This window comes from Xylaria bambusicola, assembly GCF_022495145.1.
Source record: "Xylaria bambusicola strain CBS 139988 unplaced genomic scaffold F5B22scaffold_20, whole genome shotgun sequence".
Lineage (NCBI taxonomy): Eukaryota > Fungi > Ascomycota > Sordariomycetes > Xylariales > Xylariaceae > Xylaria > Xylaria bambusicola.
In genome coordinates, this window is record NW_025953573.1 from 575590 (window position 1) to 599020 (window position 23431).

Genomic DNA, 23431 nt, shown 5'->3' on the forward strand with positions numbered 1-23431 from the left:
CCATATTTGGAAATGATGGTACATGACTAGTACCAAGGGCTAGATAGAGAAATTATATAAGATGTAGCCACTCAGCATTACTATCAAACAAAGCAGGCAGTTAAACATAGCACTTGGCTATATTGCGACTCAACAAACATAGCAAGTTCACAATTAACCGGGACTTGTCTAACCGGCAACATGAGCGGAAGGCCCCCGAGACAACGCGAGTCCGATACATGGCGGTATTTCCTGCCTCAGCACCCCGATATAGAGAATGATGTTCAGCGCGAGTCCCAGAACGGTGGTCCCAGTAGTGAAGCATCTGGATCAGGCTCACGGCGTCTACATAACCCAGCAGCACCCAAAACCTTCCAGCCTGGGGATTTCCTGAATGGTTCGGACGGACAAAACGCGTCGGGCAACCCTAACGTTTCCCTTCCTTCCATGCACGCCTCACCTACCGAGGGGACACCCAGAGTCAACGAAGCTGTCCAAATGAGCCAGCATTACGACCCGAAGGAGGAATGGCAAAATAATGAGCTCGACTACAGACCGATTCCAGGTAAGTAACACAGACCAGTACCTCTTGCCACTTCCTTTCTTCTCTCGAGTTGATGCTTGACCACCTTCATGGGACTTATGTGCTCTTGGAAGACTTCAGAGATTTGCCTTTACAAGCACGATACTAACGTCTGATTCTCACGGAGCAGCGCACTACCGTCCAGGGTGGTACTATTGCCCTGCGTGCAAGGCTGAAAAACTCGCGGAGGAATTTGCGAATCCATATGGCGGCCGTATGGGTCCATCTTGCGCGTCCTGCGTTCACCACCATAGGTCCGTGAAGGCACCTAAAGGTGAAACATACATCGTCTGCGGCGTATGCAGACGTTGCCTCCCGGTATCTGAGTTCGCGTTCGAGAACAAGAAGAAAAAAATATACTATGGGGGTTGCGAGCCCTGCAGAAACGGAAAAAGAAGCCCGGTTGATCAACGGGTTCAGCTGGTTTCTGCGGTGTTCCGTGATCGGGACTGGCTACCTGCGAATAATGGGGCATCTTAACTTGGGGACAGCGTGTTATGTTGATACCAGTGTTCTGGTAAGATTTTACAGACTAAGTACAGGTTGTTTACCATACAAGGTCATACAAATCTTGAAGTGTTGGCGTGGAAGCCTCTATATCCGGAGGTTCTAGAATCCGAAACTAGAGTCGTCTATACGAAGGCTTAAACTTAGAAGAAATCGAGGGACCCTTATAGCAGCTAGTCACAAGCTTCTGGCCTGCATTACAGGTACGCACATAAATGTGTGTCGGCGAGTGATGGCCGACATACATGGTGAAGATCACCCTACATCTGATTAACTAGATCCATGCTTAAGCCATTGTCACGTTACTGGGATGAGGCACCCGACGAAACGTAGTCAAGTTAGCTCGGTAGTTAGCTAAGTCCTACAGTCTTTTATATGACCCCTTAATAGAACACCACATGAGTGAACCCATTCGCATAACAGGATGAAGTCATGAGCACACAGTCTAGTCTGAGTCGTAGAAATAACCATCATCACTATCATAAAAGGAGCCCCCGGATTCGGTCGTTTGATCGTCGTCCGACGACTCTCCCCCCATTGAGTTCTTCAGCGGCCACTTGTCCATGTTTGCCCGCTGCTTGACAGTTAGTCCAAAGCGTTCATCAAATGCCATACGAACCATCTTCCTGGTCCGGACACCAAACATCCGCAGATGTGAAACGACGAAGAACGCGGCGTTATACGCCATGGTCTTATCTCGAGGCTCCGAAGCCATTCCGTCCGAGAGGAACATGTAGAGTAGCCGGAAAGCCGAATCTCGAGCTGTGCCTTTGACCCCGCGGATCGTCCTCCGTTCGTCAGGATCATAGTCGTCTTTGCCATTTTGGAAGTCTTTCATGATGTGATATTGGATGGTACGGCCCTCCAGTATATTGATACCGAGGAGCTTGAGCGTAGTGCATAGTTCTTTGTAGGCGGCTAGTCCGGCTGGCACGAGGCGGAAGAACTCTCTGGGCCCTTTAGCCAGTCCTCGGAATACCTCATCAAAGAACGGGATACTGGGATGATTGAGAATAGTGGGCGAGTCCTGACTAGAGCGCAGCTGGGAACCGAAGTATGTCTTGAAATATGGCATGACTTCGACGTCGATGCTGTCATACGTTTTCTCCCCAACCTGAATTCTCAAACCCGGCCTGCACATATTGGCTCGCGGCGTCTAGGAATATCTTAGTAAAGGTAACGCGTGAGAGTCTGTTACAAGAGCATGGTTACCCACCTGCGTAGTGACGGTCAGAGTCTCCTGTATAGTACTGAGCTGAGGAGACTTTGCCTCCCATTGGAGATAGAGGCTCTCCGGCAGCATTTTCTGGCCGCTACTCGGAGATATGACTAACTTATCACCATCGACCACATAAGATACGGTCGCCCTGTTACCGTAATTCTTCACCACGTCGATGAGTCTGTGAATCAGCCCCAACAATCTCCCCAACTGCACTTGGTTATCGGCCTGCCATTTCTGTATCGCTGTTGTCAAATCATCGACTTTTGGTTCCTGAAACCTGCCGCCTTTATGATATGCACGAACGAGCTTTGGTGTTTGAGATATCCATAGCTGTGGTGCTGCCTCCTGAATATTGAGGGGTCTATGAACAGCGCGCGTCTTGATCTCCAGCGTACGATCAAGCGGCACATTCTGACCCTCTCGTCGAACAACTAGTCGGGAACCAGTGCCATGCGCACTGGTCATTGCTGGATTAGAAGTCAGGGACAGCGATCCCAGAACACCTGAGAGATCATTGGCTGGGCCCTCTTCGAGACCCGATGAGCCCGATTTCATGTTCTCACCGACATACCCATCTACCTTGTGGCGAACTATGAAGCTCATGTCACCGAAACGGTAAGAAACGATTCGGTAATGTCCCGTGCTTCCATCAATTTGTTGTCGAGTATACGCCTTCTCAAACTCAAGGCCGAAGCCCCTGAACTCCCCTAATGGGATTGTTTCCTGATTGGATTCCTCAACGCGAGAAAACAAGGCAGTGTTCTTGTAAATCTCAATATCAATGGTGAAAGGTTGAAGAGCATCCCCTTCAACACCGGGCTGTACGAAGGCGAGCAATTTTCGAAGACTATTCCGATCGGTGACGATATCCGTGGATGAGATGTCGAAGGCAGGTTGCGTGGTGTGTAGCGCGCGAAAGATCGGTTCCAAAGGGCTTATAGGATGATGGGCTGCGTTCTGGTTGATGTACACAAGACCAGAATCTTTGCTAACCTGCGTGGGACAACCGGGGGGAGCCCAAAGCGCCGGACTGCCTGGCACCACGATTGTTGGGGACTCGGCGCCGATCCAGTTGTATGATGTCAGATGCTTGACATCAGTGATTATAGCTGTAGCTGGGAAATCGAGGTCTTGAAGCCCCGAGCGCAATATTTCGGTCATGTTCTGTGTACCACTTTCGAATCTGTCAGAAAGGTTCCAATTGTTGGGCTGGGACATAGATATTCGAACTGATGGATTGAACACAGTAGAGAGTAGGTCCTAGGTCCCCATATATAGATTAACAGCATTGCAGGACGTTACAGATGCTGTGCATATATCCAATCCAAACGCAGCCTTGACCCCTCTATTATCACTTTCCTTTCTACTTACCACGGCAGCAATCACTTGATCAAGTCAGACTCTAGGTTACACAGCGTTTGTCATGCACCGATCCGCCAAGTAATCGGGCCGTATTTGGTGCAAACATGATGTGTTGCTGGTCTTTCAGTGAAAGTAGGCTATCAGAGAGTCATTGCGCGGCTGCGCGCAGATTTCTTCATAGACAACACCACTCCTCTTGAGCTCAGATATGTGGCCATCCTGCTACTCAAGACAGGTTACTACGCAGGTTTTGACGCCTGCCAAAGTCCGGGCAGCCTGCTGTTCCATGTTTCGTATTATATCGGAACGATTTCTGACCCCTTCAAGGCGGAGTTCTTGATATTGGCTAATAACTTTGATATCGCAGCGATTTGACGACCACACAAAAGTCGAAAGACTGTCGCCACCTCCTCAAGTCCTTCAATCTCGTAGTCATGAAATTTAGCTGAATTCCGAAAGTTCGACATGTCTAGCGTATGTCTTAGTAAACTTCTGCCGAATATGATGAGCTTGCCACACAACATACAACATCATCTGATGAAAATGCTGGTTGCCGCTGGCTGCTAATGCCCCAGCTCGAAATACGCCTTGGCAGTGTCCGCACGCTACAATTATAGCCCTTTTCAGCTGGGATCGGTGAATATCCGTAACTGAGATTCCGGCATTGTATGAAGAGACGATTTCGTCTTGAAGTTGATCAATATTCGAGCGTAGACGCCCCATCTCAGGAATGCCAACCTCCTTGGTAAACAGAGTGGCAGGGTTACTAGAAAAGAATAAACAATAAGAACAACTCCAATATTCTACGTAAAAGAGGCCGTAGAGAATCTGCTTAAATCACCGACAGTATGAGACGCGTCGTATGTATAGGTTCTCCTATGAAAAAGGAGGTAAACGGTCAATAGTACCTCCGATGTAAGAGGTACTGTGGTGGCATGAGAAAGCTAGTGGGTACCTAGAGGTACCTACACTGCGATCTGGTGATTGTACCTACCTAGGTAAGGATATTTAAGTAGCGGGGCTTTTTATTCAGTTGCACCTTCTGTAGTGTGGTTTAATTACTTGAACGCGGTAGACATTATTAGTCTTACCATACTTGACGCGTCTTAGCACCTATTACCATTGAGCGCATCAATCCTCATATTTCTCTAGATTGAAATGGCTCCTCCTTTATTTGCAATAGAATCCGAAGGCCCTACACGGCGAAGGGCCAATGTGAATCTACTGCCTTGTCGAATCCACCACGATGGTGATGTGAACCCGTCGAGCACGTTTTGGAATCCCACCCAGACTTCAGGTGAGCTGACTCCTAAGATACAATGATAGACAAGCGACTAATCAGATATACATGATTTAGACGAGGTCCAGACGGCCTATTTGAGAGGCAGAAAACTCCACGGGAAAGCCGTGAAATTACCGGAGGGATACCACGGTGTCGTCGTCGAGAAGACAGACGCGAAGCCTCAGACATCAACGACGCCACAGGAGATGATGGACGAAGACGTCGAGGTCATTGAAAGCCCTGATGAGCAGCTTGAAGTTGGCACAATGAGAGGCAAGGCTGCTTTTGATGAGTTGATGATCTGGGGTCATGAGTCTACGAGCGATTCTACTGTGGACCCTTTTGTGCGAGGGATGGAGGAATGGATCGCATTTGCTGAAGAAGTTTGTTATCATCTCATCGAAAGGGGACGGACATATATAGCTAACAACAAGTCTAGATACATTCACCTGCGACGGACTCAGAATCATCTACAAAGTAGAGCAGCGGGTTGCATGGGTTTGGATCATGTTAGCATTGCAGCATTTGGGGTGTCCGGCGTTGGCGTCATCATCTATGTACGTTCATGGATATCCTTGGGATTCAGGTTCAGGTTCTTTTATCCTACCTACTTACATATTGATATATATTTATCATACTACTACTGAACACTCTTTATCGGTTCTAACAGTCTTGGGTTGCTTGTGATGTTGTGCCTGAAGTACCTACCTACCTAGTTATTGATTAGGTAGGTAGCCATAGGTATATGCTATGCTGGCCCTCAGCGCTGTATTCCGCCCTTCTGATCACTACAGTAGCCCACCTCCATGCGCCATGGGGAGCCCCTAAAAGCGTCTATTCCCCTGCCCCTCAACTTTCGCTAGGAGTGTAATGGGAGGAAGGTTATCTACTAGTGGATACCTATGTAGGTAGTTATTTCCCTATTCAGGTAAGTGCCTGGTACCTATGCAAGGGATTTTCCTACCCTTTTTAGGTGCATTATCTTGCATCCTCGATTATTCATAATCTTTAGATTTCCAAGTCATCACGTCAATTCCATCAAAACGACCACTTCATCATCAGACTTCCATCATGAGTCCCAGTGCCCTTAATGGGGAGGCGGCTGTCGGGCCAGAGGGGCCGCGACAGAAAAGCAAAGCGACGATCGAGACGCTCCGAGTGGGATGCATCGCCATGGTTGAGAAGAATGGACAGGCTCGTCGCGCCGAAATCCTGAGCATCAAAGACACCAAAAGCGGTCGGCAATTCTACTGCAACTTTGATAATTTCAACAAACGTCTCGATGAATGGGTCCCCGCCAAGCGCATAGACTTCAGCTACGATGTCGAGTGGCCAAACCCCGACAAGGACAAGCAGAAGGATGGCAAGGGCAAAAATACGACGGTGTCGAAAAAGAAGGCCCCGCCGAGCAAGGCACAAAAACGACCCGCGAAAAGGGAGCAATCCGTCGTGTCGGAAACCGTCACACCTCGTCCGTGGCCTGAGCCATCCGAAACCCAACCCCCATCCAAAGCGCCTTCGACGCCGAGAGATCTCGAACAGAAGTCTGCCGGGACACCTGCCGTCGGAGGCGACGAGATGGATATAGATGAGGACGAGCAGGCCCCTGAAGTCAAGAAAGAAGTCGAGTTTAGTAGAGAGGCCGAAATCGAGAAGTTAAGAACGGGCGGTTCAATGACACAAAACCCTACCGAACTGGCTCGGATACGAAACATATCGAAGGTACAGTTCGGCGAGCACGATCTATTCCCCTGGTATTTCTCTCCGTACCCCGAGTCCTTCACCCAAGAGGACGTCATTTTCATATGTGAGTTCTGTCTGAGCTACTATGGCGATAAGAAGTCTTTCACCAGGCATCGACAGAAGTGCACATTGCAGCACCCGCCCGGAAACGAGATCTACCGTGATGACTACGTCTCGTTCTTCGAGATCGATGGTCGCCGGCAGCGCACCTGGTGCCGAAACCTGTGCCTAATCTCTAAAATGTTTCTTGACCATAAGACACTCTATTATGACGTAGACCCCTTCTTGTTCTACGTGATGACGCAAAAGACTGAGAAAGGCCACCATCTCGTCGGGTACTTCTCCAAGGAGAAGGAGAGTGCGGATGGATACAACGTCGCTTGTATTCTGACCCTCCCCCAGTATCAGCGAAAAGGGTTCGGTCGATTGCTCATTCAGTTTTCTTATGAACTCTCTAAGATCGAGGGCAAGCTTGGATCTCCCGAGAAACCACTATCGGATCTGGGACTTCTTAGTTACCGACAGTACTGGTCAGAGAATATCATAGACTTATTGCTAGAGCTGAATGACCGCGACGAAAAGTCGAGCATTGAGAGCATCTCTACGTCTCTCGCTATGACTACGCAGGACGTGGAACACACGCTCCAGGCCCTCAAGATGCAGGTGTATCATAAGGGAGAGCATAAGCTCGTGTTGCCGGAATCGATGATCCAACAACGAGAAAAGGCCAAATTAAAGAAGAAGCGATACATATCGCCGGAGAATATTCAATGGAAACCGCCCGTCTTCACGGCTTCAAGTCGGACATGGGGTTGGTAATCGCTACACAGATATGCGTTTCCTCTGGCGTGGTGTTTCCATAGGGTTGTTATTGTACAATAGGAAAAGCGAGCGATTGTCATGCAACAAACTAGATACCCAGAACTTGTTTTCAAAATTCATATTATGCTTGATGACAGATAGCTCTTGGAATCATATCATAATGCACTTTTTATAATTATGAACATGACCATAATCATCACTTTGCTTGATCCATCTGACTTAACCCCGGAACACTCCTTTCCCAACCTCCAGGCCCTTCATCCAACATGCGCCGTATGACACGCCCTAATCTCTCAACCCCATCCACTAGATCCTCTTCATCCAACCACGCGAAACACAGCCTAATAGCATCCTCGAAGCACATGCTCTCGTCACCTGACACAGCGAACAGCTCTCCGTTCCCAATCATCAAATCTTCGTCGGCGCGGCAGCAATCCGCGATGGCCTGGGCCGTAGGCCACGTCTTCCCCTCCTCCGCCCGGGGCAACGTCATCCACACGAAGTAACCCCCGTATATCCCGCCATGTCCGACAAGACTCGTTTCGCTAACGCCGAGACCGAGCGGGACTAGGGTATCGCGGATAGCGCGCATCAAAATGGCGTGACGCCGCGCGTAGGACGGGAGTAAGACGTGGCGGATATGCGTGTCGAGTTCGCATTGCGGATTCTCTCCCCGGCTCCTTTCGGATTTATCGAGTAACAATTCACACACGATCGTAGCAGCAATCTGACTCGCCGCGCCGCCAGACCTCGTCGACCCCGTCCGCGATAATCCGAGCGCGAGATCCGCCGTCGAATACGTCCAGCCTGTGCGCGTGCCTGGTGCCACCAGCTTGCTGAAGGACCCGTTGGAGACGGCGTGGCCGAAGTGTTTCCCTTCTGGATCGTGAGCGGACCGGCCGCGCGCTATGTCTATGTCTGCGATGCGTGGGAGGAGGGCTGTGTGTAGTTGTTCTGGCTGCGGAGGATTTTCAGGATCAGAAGAGAGAGGGGAGGGCGTGGTGTTCCACTGTAGCATGTCGTAGACGTCGTCGCAGATAATCAGCGCGTCGTGCGTCCTCGCTAGACCTACTAGTTCTTCTCGTCTCCTGCACGTAGTCGTGCGACCGCTTGGGTTCGAGAACGCCGGTACACAGTAGACTACATGGCGGTAGATTTTGCGATGGGGGTCGTTCGTCTTGTATCTCGCGCTGATACTATTTTCCCCTTCGCCTCGTTTCTGCCGTTCTTCCAGAGCACTCATCTCCCGCTCTAGAACGGCAATATCCACACCCTCTGCATCCTCAGGCACGGCGCGCAACCGCCCTCCGAACCCAGCGTCTTCGAAGATCGGGCACGCGAGGAAATAACATGGCGCCACGACCCATATGGCAAGCGTCTGTCCCGGATCCGTGAACGACTGCAGTAGACATGCTAAGCTTTGCGACGCGCCTCCTGTGATCGTTATGCGGTCTGCGATGTCTTCTTCGGGCTTCACAGTAGAGGTATTAGAAATAGTAGGAATAACACCGCCGTAGAACCGTCCCAGCCAGCGCGCAAGCGCCTCCCGCAGTGGCTGGTATCCAGGATCAGGACCGTACTCGAGACCCGGGGCCCAAATGCTCGGGTCCGTGAGGGCCGTCTGTGAAGCTGCGCGCAGAGCCGCGGCCGGTAACAACGAGGTGGCCGGCCAGCCGCGGAGGAAATTGATGCTTTTCTTCTCCTTTTTCATATTGCCTGTCATGCCAGCAATCGTATTCGACTTTACATCGCTCTCTGCCTTGGCGTCCCTTGCTGCCGTCATCGATTGTCCAGCAACCATGGTCGCGTTAGTTGACCTGATGTTCCGAGCTTGAATGACACTGCCGAGAGGGATGGTTTGGCAACGCCTGACTGATGTGACAAAGGCTATGACGTAGCGATTCTCCCGGTGCGTCGCTCTACGAACATAGGACCTCAGCATCGGTCATGATGTATTTATAATCGTGAATGCGATGAGCTCAATCGTAAGTATTCATAGGGAGTAGACCTATACTAGCCCTGGGCGCAGTAGCTCATGTGGATACTCAACTTTAAATTGACGCCCTTTTGTCATCCGAAGCCGATGGAGGGTTTTACGGTTAGATTATTTCCGGCTAGCCAGGTAGATCTCACATGTTTAAAATGTTGCAGAAATGTCCACAGTTTGAAATAAGACACATTTCTTGCTACGTTTGATTGACTTTGCTCTCCAGTCGTCTTCTTTGTGTTAATGGTTACAATTTTGAGTGAATACGGTCGTGTTCCGCTCATAAGCAGTCCAGACCAGACTATAGTTATCATTCATATCTTCGAAACATCATACGGTATTGAATCAGCAAATATCAAGTGTGGTTTACGCTTTGCAATATCAAGCATTGTCGATGCGAAAACCCCATTAGCCCCTATACAAATGTCAGCAAGATCAAACTCAAAAACACTTTTGTAGATCGTCGTTTCGGCAACTTACAAGCGAACCAACTCCCTTACATTGCTGTCAGCTATTCGTTCCAGAGTATACGTAGGGACAGGGATTACTCACTTGTGTAGGAACTCATCATATTCACATCTACACTCTCGTGAATTAAACCCAGCTTACTGGAACGCAAAACTAGGTCAATACACTCTTTTATCTCTTCATCGCTGTCCGACGTCCGCGCTTGAACAAGCAGACTCATGGGCCATGCATTCAAGAGACCAATGTGAGGCCCTATACCCTGGTTAGCTTGAAGATGGTGATAACACAATAGTTGGTCAACTCACCTCCGATACCGTGAAAATCCCTACCCTTAAGGTAGTAGGGGTTAGATGACTTTGAGAGGAGCATTTTTCGAGTGTTCTGGTAAGTTTCATCGCTAATATCGACGAAACCCATGAGTGGTAGCGCTAGAAGAGATGGGTAATTCGCATCGTCCATGAGAATAGATGACCCATAGCCGTCCACTTCGTAGGCAAAGACTTTGCCAAACTTTCGGTGTTCGACAACACCATGCTCCCAGATACCTTTTGTGATCTTCTGACTCCACTCCGACACGGTTTGCGCGAACTCCGTTTTACCGGCATCCTTAAGAACCTTTGCTGTTCGCTTCAACTCCATGGCCATTTGAGCATTTGCAGGGATGAAGAAGCCCAAAATTGTTGCATCGTCACTCGGTCTGAATGCCGATCGGATTAAACCGGTACCACCGTTCAAGGGGTTGCCCACACCATTGAGGTTCAAAGTCTCTGTGCCTATATTGGTAGTCCGGCTGAACGTATACTGGTTGCGACGGAACCGACCGGTCTCTTCGTTAAAGGTTGGCTCTTCCTGTTCTACTAGCACAGCCAATACCGTTCTCAATGCTTTAAACCACCGTGGGTTTAGGAATTCTTTGGAACCGGTATGTTCGTAGAAGTCGTTGCCCAAAGCCAGAAAGTGTGCCAGAGAGTCCAGTTCATATTTACATTCGAAAACAGATGATGGATCATACACGGGGTGTACGACATCGTCCTGGCCGTTACTCGTCACGGGCAAATTACTAATGGGCGGAGGCTGAAAAGCGTTACAGTATGGCGATTCGATGACATACTCGGATTGGGTATTGATAGCGCCGAGTATCAGTTGGTATATCTTAGGATCTTTTTTCGCGAGAGCTTGGTAGGGCGACAGTTGGTTTGTGGAGTCTCGAAGCCATTCCGCGATGATATCTCCTGAAGGCGAGCATTAGCAAGCGAGAACTAGCACAATCGCCAAATGTTCAGAATCATTGAATTTACCAGTGATGATGAATGATTGTGGCCCCTCCCATTGTCCTTCTTCAAATGCGTCCGTATTTATTTGGTCCCGTTTCGTCTCTGTTGACCCGCTTGTATGAAACTTGACAGTTGTGTCTGTCGTAGACTATGCCAGTTGAACGAAGTTAGTGACTAGTCGAATCGCCTTCCTATCTTACTTCTTGGGCCCGTATCGGTCAAAACTAACTGGAAACGTGTTCTCAAATAGTCGTGCTAGGTCGGGGTCTTTTACGCGAGCGACCATATCAGCGATGACCTTCTCTATGGCATCCGAGTGGAATGTGCGGCACTTTGGGTGCGGTCGCTGGTAAGGTAGCTCGAGGGGACCTTCGCTCAAAGGACGGCTGGAACGGGAATGGGACAGATTAACCGGGGGGCTCTTTCTGTAACGCTTTGTGGTTTTGGACACAACTCACTGAGGATATGCAGAGTACTGCGTATACTCCGGGCAGGCCTCTTGGTATTGGATAGTGTCATCGTCCAGAGCAATCTGTTCTTGTCCATAGCGAGCAGGATCTGCCGCATGGCCACAGGACGCGAATGAGACTGTCAAAAGCAGTAGCGTGCGAAATAGTGTAGTTGCCATTGTTGCGGATAGTTCACTGACAGCTTGCCTGCGGCGGTAACGAAGTTGTCACAAAAAGGCTGTGCAATGTGTCGACATGGAGCGCAACAATCCAATTGGATGTGATGACTATAACCACTCAGTCGACATAGATATGCTTTATCCAGAGGAGCTTTTCACCTGGAAAACATGTCAGGCTAGCCTAGCATTGAAAGGTCACGAATGACTATGAGAGGCCTGGTGATGAGCATAGGATGATAACCTTAGCTAAGTCTCCTCTACACACGCGCGCGTAGCTTTTAGGCAGGGCCCTGCCGAGGTCAAGCTGTTATGGTGGTGGAGGAGTTACAGCGCTCATGGAACAACTGTGGAACGCTGGTGGAACACTGCATTCTGGGTGCTACAGTGGAGCTTTAGGGAGAGACATCCTTCATGGCGGGGTTGAGATGGACCCTGAAAGATGACGTCGCATAGTGAATCTCACAGGCGCTATGGTCTGTGCTTTTAGCGCCTTTAGCGCCCATTCTTCATCAATCGCACTTTTATCTCCAGCCCTACCCATGCTTCATCCCCAAAAGTCCGCTGCAGAAGCATCATGGCTTTTACCTGCTTACTCTCTTCGCGCCGCCATTGAGTCACCACGATGGCTTCCTATGGTCTAAAACATACCTTATTTTGCTTGTCCGCGCAGACCATATGCCCTCGAAAGCTTCAGTCAGGGCTGCGACCATGATATCTCTCATAATTCGTCGTCTCGCGGGGTCGCGTGCCTACGCCACTCCGCCTCCGGCGCGCACGACGGCATCGACGAGACGAGCGCCCCGCGAAACCATTCCCGCAACACCAATCAAGGTCCTCCGAACTGTTGACGCCGTGCGCAAATGGCGGAGACCGCAAGTCCTCGATCACCGGATAGTCGGTCTCGTTCCTACCATGGGCGCTTTGCACGAGGGCCATCTATCTCTGATCCGCGCCGCAGCTCGCGAGTCGCACCACGTCGTTGTTAGCATATACGTCAATCCGGCGCAATTCGGGATCAAGGAGGACCTTGCATCGTACCCGGTAACATGGGACAACGACTGCAAGATCCTGGCAGCATTGGACCGAGAGCTGGCAGACGATGGAGGCAACTTGGGCCGCATTAGCGCCGTCTTCGCGCCCACGACTTCCGAGATGTACCCGTCCGGGTTTCCCGGCCAAGAGGTCGATTCGAAGGGCAGCTTCGTCGTCATGACACCCGTTAGCGAATTGCTCGAAGGCCGTACGCGCCCGACTTTCTTTCGTGGTGTTGCGACTGTATGCATGAAGCTCTTCAACATTGTCCAGCCCGAGAAGGTGTATTTCGGACAGAAGGACGTTCAACAAACTGTTGTGATCCGGAACATGGTTAGAGATTTCATGCTACCCATAGACGTTGTCGTCGGCTCAACGAGCAGAGAATCAGACGGTCTTGCACTGAGCTCGCGGAATGTCTACCTTGGCGAGCGGCGCCGGAAAGTTGCAACGGTGCTAAATCGCGCTTTAAGAGCTGCTGAGGACCAGTACTTAAATGGTGTCCTAGACCGAGAAACTATACTCAAAGCTGCCAACTCGGTAGCTGTAGACACATTGAACGAGCAAATGGCACTTGAACCTCACGAGCGGGTGAAGTTCGAAGTTGACTATATATCCCTCGCTGATCCGTCTACTATGCAAGAAGTGACTGACGTTGATCCTAAAGCAGGTGGGATACTAAGCGGCGCGGTTAAAATACTTCCTGTGGAGTCTCCTCAACCCGGGGAGGATCTAGGTCATAGCGGTGGCCCTGCCGTTAGGCTGATCGACAATATCGTTCTAAAGCCGTCCGCTTGAGTTATCTAAACACCTCGAAATCGTGTATATAATGTATTCAACCGAAGCCTCCTGGCTTCGTTCTTTTCCTAGACACCATTTCTAGACAAGAACAATGCATTTTGGGGTCCAATCCAATAAAAACTGATTCAATTTCTCGGCGCAAGCGCGATGAACTTTCTAATTAAGCATTCAATGCCTATCCTGTATGATGCCAGTGTCAATACTACCTAAACCTGGCGATATTGCATTATAAGCGGCTCGTCCTTTCCTTCCTTCAAAGCAGCGCGGCTGGTTGGTGGTGCATACAGCAAAAGTAAGGTATAATACAATGACCTGCATCCAAATCGACTGGTTGTCGCAGTCAAGACAGATAGGTCTGAGCTTGCATGTTTAAGTGCTGGATTGATAGTCTCAGTATTAAGATCACCGGCGTTTACGAAAACCAAGGGATTTATATCTAGAGACACAATCCCGGCTCATCCATGAGGCTTCAAAATAATCCCATGCCAGATAAGACATAACGAGCTTAGAGGGTAGGCTTGCCTGATATCAGGAAGTTGAATCTCCTCAACAGGTACTTTCATTTCGACTTCATGGCAGCTCGCTGATCGTTTTACTCCTAATTGCAATGTCAACTTGGGAAACACAAGATTGTCGAGGCATTGTCACCAAGGATGAGATAAGCAGGCAGATGTGGGAACTTACTATATATGAGTTCGTTTCCCAAGTACGCAATGGGCTGCATCAAATTGCGCTTGGTGGCATGAGGTGCACCAACAAAATCGACATCACACCTACAGCCAGAAGAATGGGGTGTAAGTAGCCCAACCTGATCGTGGATCAAATAGGGGGGGATATGAAAATATATCAGGCATCGGCGAATTAAGAAACCAGAGACTACTCACGAAAAGTACTTCAGCATCTAATAATTTGCCACTCCATTCCATGCGGTCATCCGGCTAGCGCCGTCCCAGCAGTATCCGTTGTCATTTTGATCACCATAAAGCCCTCACTTGACCTTGTCTACACGAGTTTTCCAAGAGCCGAAATCAGTGCCCAGCCGAAGCAGGGTGCCCCTAATTCAGACCACAACCCTATCGACCATAAAGGGGCCTGCACCGACAGAATACTTTGCAAGCTGTCCGGTAAATGACGAGCTGTATGACCTGGGCTTCAACTGGGAGATCATCAGTCAGGAATGCAAAAACCTGCCCCCTCCAAATTGTGACCCGGTTCTTATTGGCGATCCGCTGCCAAGCACCACTTTCCCAAGTAGCTGTTTGTGTTTACCAGTTGTGACTTCGGTTGAAGCTAGCTCTTAAGGAAGACTTTCAATGCAGGATTCTTGTAAAGAGCAGCCATTACAGTGTAATGAGTGCGGTTTACGGTACGGCTAAGTTTAGGTCATAGGGTCCTATCATAGAAGCTTGAGACATCATTGGCGAATCCAAACGAGTCTTTGATGTTGTCAAGGATCTGCTCAATTAATATTCAGAACAGCACCACGTTCGTACATTTCCTCATCGTCCTCGAACTCTTCGCTCAAATCAGCTAAAGAACCTCCGTCAAACATTCTGCCCTTAAACGCCAACATATCATCAGGAGGTAGTCGGTTGTCCCACACGCAAGCCCCGTGTATGTCCAGCCATAGGACTTTGATCAAGTTATCCCGTAAAGCTTCTTCGTCGATGAGAAACATCATGGTTTTCTCCTTGAGCTTGGCTTCATACAGCGGCATCTTGAACTCCTCGCCCTCTCCTGGCGGGTCATAGTACTCGCCAACATCATCCAAGCTACTGTCAGTCTCGTAGACATAGCGTACGGTGTCGGCGATGGCCGGTACACGCAACAGCACGCGACCAGTCGGCCGCAAATGGCGCATAGAGTGTCTCGTCATTCAAAATCTGACAAGAACGGCACAAGACGAACTCTAGTTCCATGGAGTCACACCATTCAGTGTAGACGCTAGCGAGCTCGGGGGAGTAGCAGGTCCGCAGCCAGACTGGTGAGCCATGTCCCATTTCGGTCACAACAGACAGATTTCGTTCCTTCATGGTTTGGCGTGGTACAAGAACGCGGCTCATCTGCTCTGCGGTTGCTGGCGCCTCTCGCGATTCCGGGGTCAAGGGATGATAGGGCTGAATAGACATATGACACCATGGTCAGTATAAACCACGTGAAGACAGTTTTAGAAACTTTCTGAAGAAGGAACATACGTGACGACCCCGGGCATCGAGATCCAACCATTCTCGAGCTAGATGGTCCCATTGCTCCTGGTCCTGCTCAACAGGTCGGGAGTAGTCCCATCTCTCCTATACACAAAGGCTATATTAGCGATTTGCTGAGCGACATGAACCTCAAGCCACTCACGAGAGCGAAGATATCGAAAGGGAGTTTGCCAAGCTCCGCCCCCTCAAAAATCTTGTCAGCTGTCGATTGCATTTCTGCGTGATGGTCGGAATTGCGAGAATCCGAAGGATCAAGTCTAGATGTGTGGCCGCCCTTTGTGAAGTGAGAAAAGAGACAGAATCGAGACTATATAGAGGGAACGGAAGATAAGAAGCGCATATTAATTAGGTGCGATGGAGGTTATGTAAGGCAAAAGTGGGATCACCCATTGCTAGGCGAAATAGCTTGATCCATGGATTGCCATAATAACCGACAGGTTCTTCACTGCAGTCTGGGGATAGGTCGTATGTTGTGCCCATGTATTTCTCTTTCAATAGCGTTAGTTTGCTCCCACGCCAAGCTGAGAACAGGCACACCCAGACCCTCACTGGCTCGGGAAGGCTTGATAGATTCGTCTGTCAGATTCTATAAGGCTGTTAAGAACGATAATTGCGAGTAGATTGTGAGCATGTACGGGACATTCACAACGGCAGAGCTCATCAAGTGGAATCTTGTAGTGGGCAACCACTGCCTCGGTCTCTAGGCTGATGCATAACACTATGAGCAATTGTCTATCTTGACAAATTCCACGGGCTCTTCCAGTGCTTTGCACGTCTACCCATTGAACCAAAGCTAATTCGCGAGCGATGATAGACATCGGGATCCCCAGCATGCCTAGCACGACGACCAAGAAGCCGATGACGACAACAACCGGCAACAGGATTGCCACCCCGACTCCGACGCAAGATGGTATGGTCTTCAACTGCGACGCCTTACGCTTTCTCAAGTTGGGCGGCACCTGCCAGTCAACCGCCAACGCGAACGGCACCACGCCAACGCAGTTCACGACCAGGAGTCTTGCCGGTAGCTCGTGTTTGGGGCTGTGGCTGGATGCGCATGTATGCGAGAGCATCATCGGACACACGCGGTCCAAGTTAACGACGGCGACGACCCCAGATGGCTGCGCGACGGCGCACCCGACGCCGACTCAGCCGGGATCTATCTGCGCCTGCAACCAGTGGTACAAGCCCGCCAAGAAGGAGTACTGCGCTGACATTGAGAAGAAGTTTGGCATCACGGCTAGTCAGTTCAATAAGTGGAATCCTGAAGTCGGGTTGGATTGGAAGGGGTTGTGGATGGATCACAACGTTTGTGTCAAAGCCTAGGTAATACGAGACCTAATCAGACATTGCGACAAAGAGGATTCGATGTGTTGTTTGTTCTAATATTCAACATATGTATATTATACCATCGCTACTTAGTTGGTACATTTTGTCTTGGTGAATCAGCCCTAATAAAACAGTACTCATCGAAGCTTCCCGTCCTTTAAATATAGTCATACTGTTCAGTTCCATCTCACTCATCACTCCTGTTCACCTGCCAAGAACATGTCTCTTAGATATTCTTGGCAACCCCCGCAAAATGTATTACACAAGATGAGAGCCCTTTGCCGGTAGGGCTGAGCTGGTGTTAATCCCTGTTGCACTAGTCCAGAGGCGTCTGGTAATGCCAAGATCGCGAAGGCGTTGGTTGATTACGGTTGATTATAGTTTTTGTTGCGCACAAGGGCTTCTTAAGCCCCATCATGAAACAAACTCTTGCAGTGTTTTATAAGGTACCTGACAGGTATCCAGAAGGATTTTGTGTTGCCGTGATAGTCTTGTAGTTGCTTCGAAATTCTACAGCAAAATATGGACAAAGACACATGTGAGAAACGGTCACGATTGCAAGGTTGGTGGGTGGGAATGTTTTGGTGCTGTATGAGGGGAATATATTATAATATGAGGACAAGGTGACACCAAATTCCATGCAATCCTCCAGGCAAGAGAGCCACAAAGGTCACACACTAACAACATATTGGCATGACAACTGGCAACTAGGTGCATGCCACGACAACCAGAAGCAACTAGAAGGGTGAGCAAACTTCGAAGCTATGAGTTTCGATGTAGGTACTTAGGTACCTTAGCCACACCTTAAAATGCTAGGAACACACAATATTTCCATCTAGAAGGATCTGGTGCATGGTATGTGCATATAGCTTCTTTCATGTGCACAAAGACGTGTGAGTTGCCGAAGGGATGCTGTATGCAATATGTAGTGCTGCCTAATGAGGTAGTGTAGGTAGCTTCTGTCTATAAGTAGGCACAGTTCTCCCAGGGGAACTGGCAGAAGTAGAATAGAGAATCAGAGCTTTCTAAATGTTACATGCATCTAATTACTGTCTGTCTGTCATCTCTCAAGCTGATCTCCATTTCACTTCTCTCAACTAAACAACTACGATAACGTACCCCGCCTCATCAGTTGAAAGTACAACATGATGGCGCCAAGTAACTCTTCGTCGCTTCGCAATGTGCAAGACATCAAACAGTTCAGCGATGTCATGCTGATTTGTGAGGGCGAGATATTCAATGCCCACAAGGCCACCATCTGTTTGGTATCGCCTGTCATGGCCGCTGCTTTAACAGGCAATTTCAATGTGAGTTTGCCCACCGTTCGGAATCGTCAAGTCAATGAATTTGATGTTAATTGGTAGTAGGAAGCAAAGATCAATCAGATTGTCGTATCCTTCGACTTACCTAGTGTCAAGCGCCTAATCGATTTTATGTACACTGGTGACTACGACTTGTCCACCTATACAGCATCCGACATTCTTTCGGCTGGTCATATGGTGGAACAAGCTAGTTCTACGGAGGAAGCCGGCAAAGAAATTGGTAATCTCACCTCAAATCAATGTGAGAAACTTTTGTTAACCGTGTCTTTAGTTTTGTTGTTGGAAAATCTCACCATCTCTAATGGCGACGAATCTGATACCACACGTCCTAACACTATCCACGACCAGCTAACTAGCCATGCTCGCATGAATGCCATCGCGGATTATTATGCCATCCCTGCGCTCGCAACGCTGTCAACCGCGAATTTCAGACGCGTCCTTGAAGATGAGTGGTCTGCCAAAGACTTTTGCGGTTTTCTCCGAGGATCGAAAGGCATGATGGGTGATGCACAATTTAAAAAGATGCTGGGTGCTATGACCATGAGACATCTCGAAGAGGTCGCTGAGAATCATCTTTTGGATGATGAAGATGTTGTTCGAGAGCTCAGTCCATATTTGCTGCCTGAACTCTATTGCTTGCTGAAGTCAACAAAGGAACTTCTGGAAGACTCAACCAAGAGAGCGAAGGGCCTTGAGGATAACCAAGCTCAGTGTGTATCGCTCCTTTCGCGATGGTCTTCATGCAGACACTGCCCAGCTAAATTTCATTGCTTTCTCGAAAAGGAGTACCAAATTCCTTCATCCGGCCTCCTTCTACGCTGTAGCAAATGCCGAACCCGCCACCAATGAAGCATTTAGGACGGATAGTATGAGATTCGTCTGCTGTTCAGCTGTCATGGAATGATGGCATATAACTAGGATTCAGCAAGCTGCACTACTCAGAGCTAGCCACACTGCAGAATCATGTAACTTACTCAAGGATAAGGAAAAGTTGATATTAATTGACATCATAGACTGGCCAGATCACAACCTTTCTTTTATTCTTCAATCTTTGAAGATATTCGTTTATGAACGGATGTCACTTAATACCCCAATCCTAGTAGCCACCAATAATGCTGATGGCTTTGTCCGATATATTCAGACTCCGACAGCGGCATAGTACGCGCACCGGGCATTCCGATCACAGCAATTTGTTGCAAAGCCTGTCAGCCAGATTCCGCATCTGCTAAGATACATTTAGATAATGTGCCTGGGGGTAGAAGAAAGCCATGTCTGCGCCTCACATCGGGTATATTCGATTGATGTGTATAGAATTGATACGTTTCTGGGTTATTACTAACACCCTCTTCCTGCATTCATGAACTTAGTGGCTTGAAAGAACCTCTACATTATAGCTACAGCGTAGCTACGAAGATAGTAGGGAGATCCGCGAAAGATAAAAAGTAACATTTGCTCACGAAATCCCACTATACCACGTCAATCTCGAATCCCCGTAACCCGATTCCGTCTGGAGGTCCGACCTAAACCAAGCTGCATCTGAGTAGACTGAAGTAAAGCCCGGCCGTCGGCGACAGTATGACTATCGCACAAGTCCTATGATGAATGCGAGTAGTAACTATTGTCAATAAACTAAGTCATTATTACCTGGATCTAAAAGGAACCTTCATGAGTCATTGATCGTATGTAGCTATGCCTCACTCAAATCTGCATTGTAGATAGAAACAATACAGGCTGGAATGTGCTAATAGGCACAGCCTATACTAATGTATGCATGCTAATCCGAGATATTTAAATATTAGCAGTAGATTAACTAAAGGAGGCAGGATTGCAAGGTACATAATTGGAGAAGTCGACGATGTTAAAGTATGTTGATTCTCCTCTACGTTTTAGATTTGTTAAATCTAATTTATATTAGATTTTCTACCCATCATTCCATTGTATTCCATTCCCTCCAGTGTCAGTATACCTTTCATTACCTATTCGTAAACCCCTGCAGAATATCCCCAGCCATAGATGAAACAAGTACATAAGGACATGACTTTGACCATATATCAACCTGACTTGCACAAGAATACATATTCCATGTACATGTCATATCAAACCCTCTATTTCCAGGTGCTATCTAGATTGATTGTAGACTCGCAAGTGCTACTAGCGACGCTGTAGGAGCGATTCGGGCCGCTCTCCCAGGTCACGGCGCCCGATGCTGCCACATTCACGAACTTGTACTCGAACGATTTGCCCGGTGCCATGCTCATGGTGTACGTCCACAAGGGCTTCGAGCTCGTGTACTTGGACGCTGACATGGCGGGCGCCGCGCTCACGTCCCAATTGCCCAGCTCCGGGATCGACCCCACGACCTTGATCGTCTGGCCGTAGGTGGTCGTGACGGCTTCGTTGAATGTCACGGCAATGGCGCTACGCGCGCAAGCTGTGCTTGAACTCGCAGCCGAAGTCGCCGTCTTCGTTACTGTACTCAGAGTTGACGACGGCGAGGTTCCGCTGCTGCCCCCGGGCCCCGTGATAGCGATGTCGGCGCAGCTGAGGTAGATCTGCCCCGTCTGAAACGAGTTCCACTTGAAGCTGAGTAGCGTGTGTTTGCTCGTGAAGTCGGCCGGGAGCTGGATCTTCTTGGTAACGGAGTAGCCGCCTGCGATGGTAGTGAAGCACGAACCGAGCGCGGCACCATCGACGCCCTGGCACGCCCGCCGCGAGTCGGCGTTGAAGGCGTTGCACGTAAACCAGTCATTGCGGTAGCAGGCCTCGCCGGTGGAGCAATCAGGGTTGTAACCGCAAGACTGCCCGCTCACATCGGTGCACTTCAGTAGGCCCTCGTCGAAGCAGTCCTCTGCGGCCTGCTTCTCTGCCTCCGTTGGAAGATAGTCCGGGTCCAGGAACTTGTCAACTAAGGCCTGGTCCCGGCAGATTCGGTACGTAAACATGCCACCGTGGTCGCCGTTGTTGTCGACGCACCACTCCACATCAATCGTGCTGCCTGCCGAGTACGTCACTACCGGATCCATACCCCAACCGAACTCGCTCGACGGCTGGTTGTAGTCAACGCTCACGCGCGCGTTGTACCCGCACACTCCGCTACGGCCCACCGGTGCCACGTCGAGGTCCGGCCATGAGCTCACCGGCTCAAGAATGGTACATTCCGGGCAAGTGTCCTTGCCAGACTACGAAAAGATGAAAATCAGTACTGTCTATTCGATTTTCGTTTTGAAGTATTGCGGTGATAGGTCTTGTGTATTTGCATCGGGAAAGAATGAAAGGTAGGAATTGGGCTCGAGAGTTTCAATTCTGGTTACTCACTTCGCTTCCGAGTCTGGTACGGCTTTTGGGAATGGTGAGGTAGCCGTGTCCAGCGACAAAGGGGACGAGGCCTACGGCCACCACCAGAGCTTTCGTGCTCATCTGCATCTTGATCGTTGGAGTTGATGCGAGAACCGTTTCGTACTTGGGCGATGGAGTCGAGAGAGAGCAATGAGAGGCTTACGAATGAACGATGTCTGGTACTCTAACTTCATAATTTTTTAGACTTCATCAGCCGTGTATTTGTAGAAATTCGAAGAGTGATCTTCAATACTTATCGTCTCCTCCGCTTCTCGTCTAAGCAGACTAGACGTATCGCTCCGGATTACCCTCTACCTAAGAAGGCCCGAAATAGTCGTGAGAAATAGGGCCGTGAACCAAATGTAGTAAAAGCATGACGATGCGCCTGATTAGTCTCTCTAGAAACTGTAAAGAACGCGACCTTTCTCGTCAGCCGTTATTCTGGCCAAGACACTGCAAGCCCGTGCGCTCGGTTACATGGTCCCGATCATCAATAGGCCACTTTGGAGTGCAAGGTCTCTGGTTATAGCGTAGACGAGAAATCGTGGAGATTTGTGTGGGCTACCCCGAAGCGGTATCTTGGTCCGGGGACTTATGGAATAGCCGACCACCAACAACCCATGCATGCCGCAATAGCACCGAGATCGAGGACTTGGCGGTGCCGTGTTTTGCATACCAGGGTACCTTGCTGAGAGCCTCACATCACATTAGTCCGTGTTGAATGCGGAGGGTACCGGGTCGGCAATGGAAGTATGGGGTATGGGGAATCCATGCCAAGGAACAACAGTCTTTTTCTTTCCAACTACATCACAGGCCCCCTCTCTTTCACAGGGGTAAGGGGAGGGGGCTCCGACCTAGCACCGAGGAAAACGTCAATCTCTACAACTCCACAGCACATCAAGCCTCTCTAAACTTCAAGTATAAGTTGCAATTCAGAGCGCGGTATCCTCCAATCCACAAAAAAACAACAACAATACAGCTCAATTAACCTGATCCTCAAACACACCTCGCTTACAGACTTCTTCAAGCATGTCCAATGACAACCCTCGAGTCTCGCCGCACCCGGGATCAACGGCATATGTGGATGCCCCTCCGGTCATTCTACGGGTGTTTTATTGTGTTGAAGAAGCAGCAACTGATGTAGATCAGTGTCTGAGCAGATACGTCATCAAATAATATACCGCATGGTCCCTTGGCATTCGCAGCACTTGCGACTTTCCTGGCCTCGCTGATGTGTGCTTCATTGGCAGTCATTCGGCAAAGGTTTGGAAAACCCAGTGATGCAGAACTTAGACGAACGAAGGAGTATCCCTTCATCAACAAAGGGCGGTGAAGGCGTTGATGTTGAAGTAAAATGGATTTAGGGGGCTGGCCCCAAATCAAGCACTTTGACTAGCATGTCACATGCGGTATCAGGCCTTCAGAAGTTTCTACATAATGTCATCGGCGATTGTATTGAAACAGCGGTATTAGATCTATCACTATGATACAAGCTGTTTGTACTTCATTCGGCTCTTTTACCTAAGTATATGCCCCATGGCCATTCG

At 49.3% G+C, this 23431-nt stretch overlaps 11 protein-coding genes across 11 annotated transcripts; 6 read left to right on the forward strand and 5 right to left on the reverse strand.

The window, feature by feature from the left end:
- Positions 1 to 180: 180 nt before the first annotated feature.
- F5B22DRAFT_646596 (uncharacterized protein) lies at positions 181 to 1042 on the forward strand (the record flags this gene model as incomplete). Its single annotated transcript, XM_047978753.1, has 2 exons — positions 181 to 544; positions 693 to 1042. The coding sequence occupies 2 exons, from the start codon at positions 181 to 183 to the stop codon at positions 1040 to 1042; spliced, it is 714 nt and encodes a 237-aa protein (XP_047830967.1).
- A 472-nt stretch (positions 1043 to 1514) lies between these two features.
- F5B22DRAFT_646597 (geranylgeranyl pyrophosphate synthetase) lies at positions 1515 to 3452 on the reverse strand (the record flags this gene model as incomplete). The annotated part of the gene is made up of 2 exons (XM_047978754.1): positions 1515 to 2225; positions 2286 to 3452. 2 exons carry the CDS (start codon positions 3450 to 3452, stop codon positions 1515 to 1517), a joined length of 1878 nt encoding a protein of 625 aa, XP_047830968.1.
- Positions 3453 to 4704: 1252 nt separating this feature from the next.
- On the forward strand, positions 4705 to 5864 carry F5B22DRAFT_606806 (ribonuclease H2, subunit C). The gene is made up of 4 exons (XM_047974950.1): positions 4705 to 4950; positions 5011 to 5318; positions 5375 to 5662; positions 5733 to 5864. Exons 1-3 carry the CDS (start codon positions 4812 to 4814, stop codon positions 5414 to 5416), a joined length of 489 nt encoding a protein of 162 aa, XP_047830969.1. The 5' UTR covers positions 4705 to 4811; the 3' UTR covers positions 5417 to 5662; positions 5733 to 5864.
- F5B22DRAFT_606807 (acyl-CoA N-acyltransferase) lies at positions 5865 to 7688 on the forward strand. The gene has a single exon (XM_047974951.1). It carries the CDS (start codon positions 6007 to 6009, stop codon positions 7495 to 7497), a length of 1491 nt encoding a protein of 496 aa, XP_047830970.1. The 5' UTR covers positions 5865 to 6006; the 3' UTR covers positions 7498 to 7688.
- Positions 7597 to 9704, reverse strand: F5B22DRAFT_183664 (pyridoxal phosphate-dependent transferase). Its single transcript, XM_047969441.1, has one exon. The coding sequence runs from the start codon at positions 9440 to 9442 to the stop codon at positions 7697 to 7699; it is 1746 nt and encodes a 581-aa protein (XP_047830971.1). The 5' UTR covers positions 9443 to 9704; the 3' UTR covers positions 7597 to 7696.
- Positions 9705 to 9801: 97 nt separating this feature from the next.
- F5B22DRAFT_646601 (uncharacterized protein) lies at positions 9802 to 11857 on the reverse strand (the record flags this gene model as incomplete). Its single annotated transcript, XM_047978755.1, has 7 exons — positions 9802 to 9902; positions 9968 to 9982; positions 10040 to 10207; positions 10261 to 11187; positions 11254 to 11377; positions 11459 to 11615; positions 11688 to 11857. 7 exons carry the CDS (start codon positions 11855 to 11857, stop codon positions 9802 to 9804), a joined length of 1662 nt encoding a protein of 553 aa, XP_047830972.1.
- Positions 11858 to 12359: 502 nt separating this feature from the next.
- Positions 12360 to 13829, forward strand: F5B22DRAFT_606811 (pantoate-beta-alanine ligase-like protein). The gene has a single exon (XM_047974952.1). It carries the CDS (start codon positions 12533 to 12535, stop codon positions 13685 to 13687), a length of 1155 nt encoding a protein of 384 aa, XP_047830973.1. The 5' UTR covers positions 12360 to 12532; the 3' UTR covers positions 13688 to 13829.
- Positions 13830 to 15149: 1320 nt separating this feature from the next.
- F5B22DRAFT_646603 (uncharacterized protein) lies at positions 15150 to 16111 on the reverse strand (the record flags this gene model as incomplete). The annotated part of the gene is made up of 4 exons (XM_047978756.1): positions 15150 to 15465; positions 15599 to 15807; positions 15886 to 15981; positions 16040 to 16111. 4 exons carry the CDS (start codon positions 16109 to 16111, stop codon positions 15150 to 15152), a joined length of 693 nt encoding a protein of 230 aa, XP_047830974.1.
- Positions 16112 to 16728: 617 nt separating this feature from the next.
- F5B22DRAFT_646604 (uncharacterized protein) lies at positions 16729 to 17223 on the forward strand (the record flags this gene model as incomplete). The annotated part of the gene is made up of 1 exon (XM_047978757.1): positions 16729 to 17223. The coding sequence occupies one exon, from the start codon at positions 16729 to 16731 to the stop codon at positions 17221 to 17223; it is 495 nt and encodes a 164-aa protein (XP_047830975.1).
- Positions 17224 to 18228: 1005 nt separating this feature from the next.
- Positions 18229 to 19573, forward strand: F5B22DRAFT_606822 (uncharacterized protein). The gene is made up of 2 exons (XM_047974953.1): positions 18229 to 18533; positions 18594 to 19573. Exons 1-2 carry the CDS (start codon positions 18372 to 18374, stop codon positions 19395 to 19397), a joined length of 966 nt encoding a protein of 321 aa, XP_047830976.1. The 5' UTR covers positions 18229 to 18371; the 3' UTR covers positions 19398 to 19573.
- A 1042-nt stretch (positions 19574 to 20615) lies between these two features.
- On the reverse strand, positions 20616 to 22114 carry F5B22DRAFT_183762 (starch binding domain protein). The gene is made up of 2 exons (XM_047969442.1): positions 21864 to 22114; positions 20616 to 21727 (listed from the first exon to the last, which is right to left on the reverse strand). Exons 1-2 carry the CDS (start codon positions 21969 to 21971, stop codon positions 20654 to 20656), a joined length of 1182 nt encoding a protein of 393 aa, XP_047830977.1. The 5' UTR covers positions 21972 to 22114; the 3' UTR covers positions 20616 to 20653.
- Positions 22115 to 23431: the final 1317 nt, after the last annotated feature.

Bases quoted from the DNA above. Each gene is read 5' to 3' on its own strand.
- F5B22DRAFT_606806 (XM_047974950.1), top strand. From the start codon at position 4,812: ATGGCTCCTCCTTTATTTGCAATAGAATCCGAAGGCCCTACACGGCGA. The intron at 4,951-5,010 runs GTGAGCTGACTC...TACATGATTTAG, and splicing joins GAATCCCACCCAGACTTCAG to ACGAGGTCCAGACGGCCTAT. The intron at 5,319-5,374 runs GTTTGTTATCAT...CAACAAGTCTAG, and splicing joins GGATCGCATTTGCTGAAGAA to ATACATTCACCTGCGACGGA.
- F5B22DRAFT_606811 (XM_047974952.1), top strand. From the start codon at position 12,533: ATGCCCTCGAAAGCTTCAGTCAGGGCTGCGACCATGATATCTCTCATA.
- F5B22DRAFT_183664 (XM_047969441.1), bottom strand. From the start codon at position 9,442: ATGCTGAGGTCCTATGTTCGTAGAGCGACGCACCGGGAGAATCGCTAC.
- F5B22DRAFT_606822 (XM_047974953.1), top strand. From the start codon at position 18,372: ATGATGGCGCCAAGTAACTCTTCGTCGCTTCGCAATGTGCAAGACATC. The intron at 18,534-18,593 runs GTGAGTTTGCCC...AATTGGTAGTAG, and splicing joins CTTTAACAGGCAATTTCAAT to GAAGCAAAGATCAATCAGAT.
- F5B22DRAFT_606807 (XM_047974951.1), top strand. From the start codon at position 6,007: ATGAGTCCCAGTGCCCTTAATGGGGAGGCGGCTGTCGGGCCAGAGGGG.
- F5B22DRAFT_183762 (XM_047969442.1), bottom strand. From the start codon at position 21,971: ATGCAGATGAGCACGAAAGCTCTGGTGGTGGCCGTAGGCCTCGTCCCC. The intron at 21,728-21,863 runs GTGAGTAACCAG...ATCTTTTCGTAG, and splicing joins GTACCAGACTCGGAAGCGAA to TCTGGCAAGGACACTTGCCC.